Consider the following 10853-nt stretch of genomic DNA (forward strand, 5'->3'; position numbering starts at 1 on the left):
GAAATCCATGTGTATAACCTGTGTTTGTGTCTCTTATAAAATGTATTTGCAATGAATAAGTCATTGATTGTGCAAAATGCAATCATTCTATCTCCAGCTTCATTCCTGTCACCAAGCCCATGTTTTCCAACTACTGATTCTTCTTCACTATTCCCAACTTTTGCATTCCAGTCACCCGTTATTATAAATGCATCTTGATTGCATGTTCGATCTATCTCCGACTAGCTACCGGTAATCTTTGGCATTCCTGGACTTACAGATACATGTGTTTCTGTCATCTTTCTTCCTTCTTTCCTTTGTATGTCTTTGTGTCTATTCTGCTCTTTTTCCCAATTCAAAAGTAATCAGATTTAGAGACCATTCTTCTGTGGTATGAATTCATTAAACCAGCAAAAAGAAATAATCATTTTTACTAGACAGAGGTTAGGAATTCAACATATGTTTTTGTGGAACACAATTCATTGTAGAGCAGTATGAAAACAGACCTTCTGATCTAGTAAGTAAATACTCTATGACGTTCCATGTTCTTGAAATATTTCATAATTTTCATTGTGGGACTGTGGTATAGTGTATACAATGAATGGCTGAATGACTAACTCTTTACCCTCCCCCAAAGCCTGAGCTTTGATATCTTTCTCAGTATCTTAGGTCCTCGGAAACTATGCTTCTGTCTTCTCTAGCCAATGCTTACTTATCTGGACTTGTAATCAGAGTGATTTCCCTGAACTTAAGACAAAAATGTAGAATTGGGATTTTCATACTGCACCAGGAAATGCTAGTTTCACCTTCTTTTTATTATTCCTTGTAGAGTCCTGCCTATTTATTCATATGTTCTTCATATTGGACATTTAATGTGACTTTTTATCTCTAATCTCCAAATTTCTCCATGCGTTATCCTGTGCACCTCTCCCTGCCAGAATGAACCTGAACATACCCCTGTATTTGACATTTCCATACCATTCACCTAGTGCACAGTACTGACTCACCTACCAATTTATCCCATTCCCATATTTTAAATTGCTCCCTCAGATGATGTCCACATTTGGTCTGAGATAAGTGTTTATGGCCTGCCAATGAATGCTTCAGTGTTTCAGAGTCCAAAGTTTCCACATTCATAACACATATCATTTTATGTGGATAGTCCAGGAAGAATGGTGGTTTGCTATTAACTCTTGTGGAGATACTTCCTGTCTCCTATAGTTTGGTCTAATTTTTAATTTTTAGTCCTGTTTTGGCAGAAAAAGGACGATCCATTCATGCCCCTCTTGTTTATATTGGCTCTCAGTTTCCTCAAGCTGGTGTCAGGTAAGTCTTTTGAGCTGCACTGCTCTCTATCTTCTTCTTGTTCATAATTATTTGAATACAGTGATCATAGGATAGTGGGAGTGGAGGAAACTTTGCTGTTTGCATCTGTAACCTCTGCTAGTCCCAGTCTAGCATTCCTCAATTCCAGGTCTATGGGAGGAATGGAGCAGCAGGGAAGACTCAGCATTGTGGAAATGAGTTGCCAAAAGTAATGTGATAGAAGTGCTGATGAGAGGCTGAAATAGTGGGGAGGAGACACATCAAAGTTACTAAAATAAGTAAATCAAAATTTCAGGTGACTTTGAAGTTTAGGCAGTTGAGGTCTTTAGGCATATGACTTGGATGCGAGTGTGGAAAGAGAAACTACTAAAGAAGTCTGATGAAATGGTATTGTATCCAGTTGTAGCTGTGATAAATGAGAAATACCTGTGGTATGAGAGTCAAGAGAGGGCTCTTTAAATGAATAATACATCAGAACCTGTGATATTAAGATTGGAAATGTTCTTTCTCCTTCTATTTGCCATCACCATAGAGGCTGGTATACAGGGAGTGTATAAAATTTGAAAGAGGAGAGTCTAATACAGATCTAACATATCCATAAAGATCAAACCAGCTATATTTTCCTTCTCTCTGTACAGGTCCATCTGCCACCTGACTACTAACATCTTTTTCCTAAACAAAGAAAAGGAAAATAAAAGTCTTTATTTCCACAGCAATATTCCTATGAATTACTCACAGAATGGCCCTGTAACTAAGTTTATTCTCCTTCATTTTCTGAGGATCTTTCTTTTCTTTGCAAGGCATCAAGAGCAGATTACCCAATAAGCAAAGTAAGTACAGGTTTACATGTGCCATTTGCTAATTTGTAAAGAATAATTTCACATAGCAAAGCATGTGTAAGACTGTATTTACCTTGATTTTTGGATAATCTACCCCTGGAGTCACAGATACTGTTGTTGTGTACCATCAAGTCAGAACTGACAAGATCCCAGCAGGTTTTAAGAGGCAGTGAATTGCACAGGAGGGGATTGCCTTTGCTTCTTGTGTGGAGTGGCTGGTGGATTCAAACCACATGCCTTTGAGATTGCAGGGCAAGAGACAAAGATAGGTGTGGGGTTTTTAAAAAAATGCTTATTTTATTGATTAATTATCCTTGTTCATAATAATTTCTCTTTGCAATATATACTTTTTCAGAAGGGCTAAACTTTGGAAAAGGACAACATACTTGGATCATAGGACTTTTATGATATTACATGAAATTTTGTGTGTAAAGCAATCTACTGTTTTAGTACCTGAAATGTGTTCAACCACATAAAATTCTTCCCTTGATGTTCCCAGGAAAAGGAAAATCAAAGAGTAGCAAGGAAAGTGACAGCAGTAAGGACTGATCAGATGAATCAAGGAGACTCTGAAAACCCTCTCTGGACTCTATAGACTTACTCAGCTCTGAGATAGCACCAATTGTAGCCCAGCTAACTTGCACTGGAATCTCTAGAACAGATCAAAGTTCAGGTGTGTTGTTAGGAGGGAACAAAAGTGAGACTCTTGTTACAAAAGGTCTGGGAAAAGAGGGGGAAAGAGGTGTGCTGATGAATAAATTCTACTGTGGAAAACTTGAGACTGAGTTTCACTTAGACCTTTTGAGGAACCATGTGGACCATGACTGAGAATCACTTAATAAATTGCCAGTGGGCTGAGAGTTTAACCCTGTCTGTTGTCCTCTATTGGATAACATGTTCCTCTCAAAAACCAAAACCAAACTCACTGCCATCAAATCTATTCCAACTCAGAGTAGCCTTCATAGGATTTTTGGCAGTCTCTTTAAGGAAGGATACCTCTCTTTCTCTCAAGCAACAGTGGATGGATTTGAATTACTGGAGATGCACAGTATTTGGTTAGCAGCTTAGCATGCTACAGATTATATTTCCTAAAATTTTCTCTCTCTTTCTCTTTGCCATGGAATCAGAACAAACTCATAGTTAACCCTCCCCGTTTCAGAGGCTGTATATTGCTTGGGAAGAGATTGCCCAGATTTTTCCCAAGGAGGAGCTAATTGATTGGAACTGTTTACCTTTCAGTTGGCAGTGCAGTTCCTTACCCACTAGGCCACCAAAGCTCCCTAAAATGTTCCCCCTGCTGTTGTTGTTGTTCACAGTTGAGTTAGAACTGACCCTCCAGTGGGCTTTCAGAGGCAGTTAATCACATAAGAGATTACCCATCCTTCTCCTATGGAGCAGCTGGTGGATTTGAACCATGTAGTTTTGGGATTGCAGTGCAGCCTTTTAGCCACTACGTTATCAGAGGTCCCCAAAATGTTCCCCTGATGTTTGTTGTTGTCTTGTGCCATCAAGTCATTTAAGCAACCCTATGTACAACAGCCCTGAAACCTGCTCTATCCTTTGCTAATCTTATTGTCTCTGACACACCTACCTTCATTACCCCAGTCACTCAATCAATCCATCTCATCAAGGGTCTTCCTCTCTTGTGCTTTCCCTCCACCCTTCAAGCATGATGTCCCTCTCCAAGGACTGGTCCCTCCTTGAAATAAACCCACAGGATGTCAGACAAAGCCTCAGAATCCTTGACTCCAAGGAGCATCCTGGTTTTGCCCTTTCTAGGAAGAACCTGTTTGTTTTCCTAGCAGTCTACAATATATTCAAAATTCTTCTCCAGCACCACAGCTCAAAGACATTGATTGCCTGTTTTTGTTGATTGCTGTTGAGTTGAGCACGACTCATAGTGACCCTATGAACCAAAGAACTGAACCCTTTCTGTAACTATCATTGTTTCTCTAAGTTCATAGAGTTTCCAGAGGCATGTTTTAGGAAGTGGATGCCACTCTTGCCTCCAAACACAAAAACAATCTGGGAGATCCTCCAAACACTGTCCACTGTGGGTAACCATTATGGCATTTGACACCCAATAAATAGTACAGGTTTCAACATCACAGAAAGCACAGGTTACTGCAGTACAGAAAATTAACAGACCAATGCTGTGCCATTTAGAAGAATGCTCCAAAATATAGTAACAACTGACCTTTAAATACAAAGGCTCTTCATGAGGTGGTGCTGACTCTAAACAAGAGGCTTAAAACAAACTCCAAAAACCCAAGCAAACATTTCACACCGAGCCTCAACCAAAACTAGAGAGCCCACCTTTCAATTCTCCTAAGATTGTTAAAAATCTCAGTACTATAGGATGTCTCAATGCTCCAGTAGAATCTTTAGTCTCTTCTGACATCTATTTTGATTTTTTTTTCTTTCTCCTCTATTTTTGTAATGAGCTTTTGCTTTCTTCATGGATGATATCATGATATCATTCCACAACTCCTCTGGTCTTCTATCATTGGTGTTAAATGTCTCAAAGCTATTCTTAAGATGATCATAAAATTCAGATGGAATTAATTCAAAATAATATCTTGGTTCCTGCAGACTTATTTTAGTTTTCTTCAGCCTCAATTGTAACTTTCCTATGAGTAATTGATCTGACCCACAGTCTGCCCCTGGTGATAGTTTTGACTGCTGATATTTTTGATATAGAAAACAAAGATTCTTACCACTAGTCCAATAGACAGTGTCATGATGGTTGGAGAGGAAATAAAAACTGTCAACAGCTTCATCTTGCTTGAATCCACAATTAATGCCCTTGGTACAAGCAGTCAGGAAATAAGGAGACACATTGCACTGGGAAAATCGGCCTTTAGGGACCTTTCCAAATTATTGAGGAGTAGTGATGTCAGTCTGAGGACTAAAGTGCATCTGATTCAGGCCATAGTCTTTCCAATTACTAGCTATGCATCCCATACCTGGACAATGAATAAGGATGATAGGAAAAAGAATTGATGCCTTTGAGCTATGGTGTTGGAGGAGAGTACTGAACATCTCATGGATGTTCCAAGAGAACTAACAAATATGTCTTGGAGATGGTGTGGCCAGAGTGCTCTTTGGAGGCAAGAATGATGAGGCTTCACCTCCCATTCTTTGGAAATGTTTCTAGGAGGTGCTATTCCTTGGAGAGGGACATGATGTTGGGGAGGGTGGAGGGTTTATGAAGGAGAGGAAGACCTTCAACCAGTGGATTGACAGGATGACTGCCAAATGGACTTTTGTGTGTCAGGAAGTGTGAGAATGGCCCAGGACAGGACTGGGTTCAAATCTTTTGTTCATGGGGTCACTATTTGTCATATTCAACTCAACAGCACGCTGCTACTACTACTACTTACTACTACTACTACTACTACTACTACTACTACTACTACTACTACTACTACTACTAGACTTCTCTTTACCCTGATGTGATGCACTGGAAACCTTGCTGCAACATCAAGTTTTACAGGCAAGCATTTTCTAGTTTGCTGTGATCTTAGCAAGGAAATCTAACTGATGGTTAGAAAGCTTAAGAGAAATTTTGGTTAAAGAGGAATGAGAAAAGAATGTTTAGCCAAAAATACAGAATCCTTAGATGAAACAAGATTGTTGACTAGCTTTTCTGAGGGCTGTTGAGCTCATTACTATTAGGGAAGAGCCAAAATAAACAACAATAAAAAAATCTTTTAAAATTGAAATAGGAATTGGGGTGGACATCCTAAGATCTGAACTAGTTATGTTGAATTCTCTGAGGATGTGCTGGGGTTAGGGGTTTTGTGAAGCAGTGACATGATTTTTTTTTAATACCAAAATTACCTGGACAATTGTAAAAGAGGTTAAATGTTTTTTAGAAAAAAAAGGTGGAGAGGGACTATCATGAGTTTTAGTGAAGTAGATAAACAGATGGAAAAAATTGATATAGATTTTTCACTTATCAGAAGTTCTGCATTTAGATAGTGCCTCTCTTGCCTCTGAATAATTGACATGGGCTTTTTGAGGAACATTTTTCTCATTTTATATTGGAGGACATTAATAACATAGAAATGCATTTTTGTGAGAACCGAAATAATGGGAAAGTATTTTGTCAATCATAAGATGCTGTTGTCATCTCCGACTTGTAATGACTCTATGTACAATAGAACAAAACACTACTCGACCTTTCACCATCCTCACATTCTCTGCTATGTGTAAGTCCATCGCTGCTGCTATTTTGCCAATCATTGTAAGGAGATATGCACATATGCACATAGAAATCATTGGATTTAGAAAGGAGATGATCGTAATTATTGCACACCAGCCCATTCCCTACTCTGAAGACATGTTGGGTGGGTTTTCTCCATAACCTGTTGTGTTTCTTTCTACAGGACAGTGGCAAGTGATTGGACCAGGCAAGCCTGTCCAGGTCTTGGTTGGGGAGGATGCAACATTCTCCTGTGCACTCTCCCCTGAGATGAATGCAGAAGCCATGGAGGTGCGATTCTTCAGGAGTCAGTTCTCTGCCGTGGTCCATATGTACAGTGAAGGGGATGACCAGATACATATGCAAATGCCAGCCTATCAAGGAAGAACTGAGTTTGTGAAGGACTTTATCACACAAGGGCGTGTCTTCCTAAAACTGAAAAACATCACTACCTCTGACGCTGGTGTGTATGGTTGCTGGTTCAGATCCCAGACTTATTATCATGATGACATCTGGGAGCTGCAAGTTTCAGGTCAGTTGCTTTTCAAAAAAGAATAATATTTTTGTGTGTTTCAGGAAAGGTACAAGTTTATACAACAAATTATATCCTCTTTAAAAATTGTATACATATTATTTTATGCCATTGGTAACACTGTTTACAGTATGTACATATTCTCATTATTTTCATTTTGTTTATTCTGTTTCCACGGATCTAGCTTCCCATTCCCTCCTTGACTTATCTTTGTTTTTGGTCTCATAGAGTTAACACTTTAAGGAGACATATCACTCATAGGTGACACTTTTTGTTTTATAAACCAATCTGTTATTTAGCTAAAAGTTGGCTTGCAGAAAGAGCTTCAATTCCAAGCTAAAAGCTATCTTAGGGCATAGTCTTCATTAGTCAAATAGGTCTGTCATTTCTCTAGGAATCTGCATTTTGTTTTATGTTTTTCTCCCATTCTATCCAGAACTTTCTATTGTGCCCCTGTTCAGAACAGTTGATAGTGATAGCAGATCATCATCTAGTTTTACTGGTCTCAGCTTTGAAGAGGTTGTGATTCACAATGGTTATTAGTCTATGGGTTATTTTCCTCTTTGAACCTTTGCTTTTTCTCTTTTGCTTTTGTTCCATGTGAGTATAGACCAATATTGTATTATAGCATTTACTAAAATAATTCTCTTTTCTCATGCACGTTTTAATGTCTACTAATCTTGCTGTGCTGATTTCACCAATATTTTTTACTACTTTTCCCAGTAACAAAGTAATTAATTATCTACTATCTAAAAAGATAGATATTGTCCTCCTTTTCCCTCCTTCTTTCATCAAAGAATTTTGCCTTCTATGTATATATCTGTTCCTGACTTTTTAAATAGTGAGACAATAAGACATATTTGGTGATAAATTTATTCATGTCAACATCCTCCCTCCAGATGTTATCCATGTTTTGGAGACTCCTCATTTTTCTTTATAGTTTTTTTTGTAGTATCCCATTTTATGTGCCACAATGGCTTATCCATTCATCTGTATCTGAACAATTAGGTTTCCACATTTTTTGCGATTATAACAAATACTGCAATGAACATAGATATACAGATGTTTCTTGACATCACTGCTCTTACATATCTAGGATATATATCTAGAAGAGGAATTGCTGTGCCATAATGTCTTTCTATTTTAAATTTTTGATGAACTATCACACTGTTTCCTATTATAATTGTATAATTTTACAATCCCACCAGCGATGTACAGATTCTAATCCCCATAACAGTATTTGTTGTTTTCTGTGTGTTTTTTTAAAAAAATTACAAATAATTACCTTTTTAATAGGGATGAAATAGTACTTTATGGTAATATTGATTTGCATATCTCTAGGAAATAATGACCAACAGTCAATATTATGATAGAGAAAGGATTGCAGATGTCAGTTATTTCATCTTGTTTGTATCAATAATCATGACTCTTGGTACTGACTGGTCTTTCCTGACAACATGCTCAAAATATATGAAGTTTCACCATACTTGCCTCTAAGGAGAAGCCTAGTTGCACTTTTTCCAAGACAGAATTGTCTGTCTTTATGGCAATCTATGGGATATTTAATACTCTTCTCCAACATCACAATACAAAGGCATCAATTGTTTTTATTCGTTGTCATCTTTATTTATTGTCCAACTTTCAGATGCTTTAGCAGCCATTGAAAATACCATGACTTCCATCAGGCACACTTTAGTCTTTAAACTGACGTTCTTGCTTTTTAGCACTTTGGAAAGGTTCTTGACAGCAGATTTTCCCAGTGAGCATGTCTTTCTTTTTGCTTTAAAATTTTATTGTATACTGGTTTACATACAAAGTTCATAAAGTTCATATTCATTGTTTTTCACACTGGACCTTCCCCCTTTCCTTTTATCAGACCCTTTCTCTCTCTCCATCAAATTATGTGACCCTATATTTAACACCCTCCACTTCGATCCTTGTATATGCTCTACAATAATGGTCTTATACAGTATTTGTCTTTATGAGACTGAGTTAGTTCGTACAGCATAATGCTCTCCAGTCTCTCCCATGTTAGGGATTAATTTACTAAATCATTTCTCCTGTGTGCTGCATAGTATCCCATTGTGTGAATGTGCCATAATTTCTCAATCCATTCCATTGTGGTTTTGGGCACTTGGGCTGTTTCCATGTTCTTGCTATGGTGAATAATGCTGGTATGAATATTGGTGTGCAAGTCTCTGTTTGTGCCTCAGTTCTCATTTTCTTAGGGTGTATTCCAAGCAGTGGAATAGCTGGGTAATATGGACTTTCTATGTTCAGGTTTTTGAGGAAACACCAAACTGTTTTCCAGAGTTGTTGTACCATTTAACAGTCCCACCCACAAGTATAAGAGTTCCTATCTCATCACATCCTCTCCAACATTTATTACTTGATGCTCTGCTACATCTGGAGGACAGCCAGCTGGCTGACTGACTGGAAAAGATAGATATTTGTTCCCATTCCAAAGAAAGGTGACCCAATAGAGTGCAGAAATTATCGAACGATATCATTGATATCACATGCAAGCAAGATTCTGCTGAAAATTATCCAAAAACATTTGGAACAATATGTCAACAGAGAACTGCCAGATGTGTGGGCTGGACTTAGAAGAGGTCGTGATACTAGGGATATTATAGCTAATGTTAGATGGATCTTGACAGAAAGCAAAGAATCCCAGAAGAACGTCTATCTGTGCTTCATTGACTATGCAATGACTTTTTTTTGACTGTGTAACTCACAACAAGCTGTGGCTGACTCCGAGAAGAATGGGAATCCCAGAACATTTGATTGTGCTAATGCAAAACCTATACTTGGACCAAGAAGCAGTCGTCAGAACAGAGCAAGGAGATACTACATGGTTCAAAATCAAGAAGGGGGTCCGTCAAGGATGTATTCTGTCTCCATACCTTTTCAATCTCTATGCGGAACAGATCGTCTGAGACACTGGGCTGTACGAGGAGGAATGTGGCATCAGGATTGGTGGAAGAATCATCAACAACCTGTGTTATACACATGACACAACCCTGCTTGCTGAAACTGAGGAGGACCTGAAGTGCTTGCTACAGAAAGTCAAGGACTGCAGCTTCTATATGGATTGAAGCTCAACATCAAGAAAAGAAAGATTCTCACCACTGGGCCAATTGGCAGCATTGGAAAGTGAAGAGATTGAGATAGTTAACAGTTTTAGTTTGCCTGGCTCCACAGTCAGCACTCTTGGTAATAGCAGCCAGGAAATCAAGAGACGAATTGCATTGAGAAGGTCAGCTGTGAGGGACCTCTCCAGAGTACTGAAGAGCAACAATGTCAGGCTGGAGACTAAGGTGCTCCTGATCCGGGATATAGTCTCCGCAATTACGTGCTATGTGTCAGAGAGTTGGACAGTGAATAGGGATGATAGAAAGAGAATTGATGTCTTTGAGCTCTGGTGCTGGAGAAGAGTGTTGAATATGCCATGGACTGGTAGGAGAACAAACAGGTTTGTCCTGGAGAAGGTGAAGACAGAATGCTCCTTGGAGTCAAGGATTCTGAAGCTTCGTCTGACATACTTTGGGTATGTTGCAAGGAGGGACTGGTCCTTAGAGAAGGACATCATGTTTGTCAGAGTGGAGTGGTGGTGAAGGAGAGGAAGACCTTCAATGAGATGGATTGATTCTGTGACTGGAGTGGTGGGAATGAATGTGTTTGAGATGGCTAGGTTGGCACACGATAGAACGGTAGGGTTGCTATGAGTTGCAAGTGACTCAATGGCACACAACAACAACAACAACTGCTCAACTTTGCCACTGCTACTGGGGTAAGACGATATCTCATTGTGGTTTTGATTTGCACTGACTGCTGTTACCATGAATATTGATAGTGGATCCAAATAAAATGAAATAATTGGCAATGAAATAATTCCCCCATTTAAAATGGTGTTGCCTAGTGGTCTAGTGGTGAAAATTTTTGTTTTCTTTTTTTAAATTTTTTAAAA

The 10853-nt window shown here is 38.7% G+C and overlaps 1 protein-coding gene across 1 annotated transcript in view; it reads left to right on the forward strand.

Annotated features, from left to right (window-relative positions):
• Nucleotides 1–1256: 1256 nt before the first annotated feature.
• BTNL8 (butyrophilin-like 8) overlaps nt 1257–10853 on the forward strand; it is a 60827-nt gene continuing 51230 nt past the window's right edge. Inside the window, exons 1-2 of the mRNA XM_006898166.1 lie at nt 1257–1305; nt 6536–6883. Coding sequence (XP_006898228.1) covers nt 1257–1305; nt 6536–6883 — 397 coding nt within the window. The remainder of the gene's footprint in view (nt 1306–6535; nt 6884–10853) is intronic.

Source organism: Elephantulus edwardii, unplaced genomic scaffold (genome assembly GCF_000299155.1).
Source record: "Elephantulus edwardii isolate Elephantulus edwardi_28Jun2011 unplaced genomic scaffold, EleEdw1.0 scaffold00221, whole genome shotgun sequence".
Classification (NCBI taxonomy): Eukaryota; Metazoa; Chordata; class Mammalia; order Macroscelidea; family Macroscelididae; genus Elephantulus; species Elephantulus edwardii.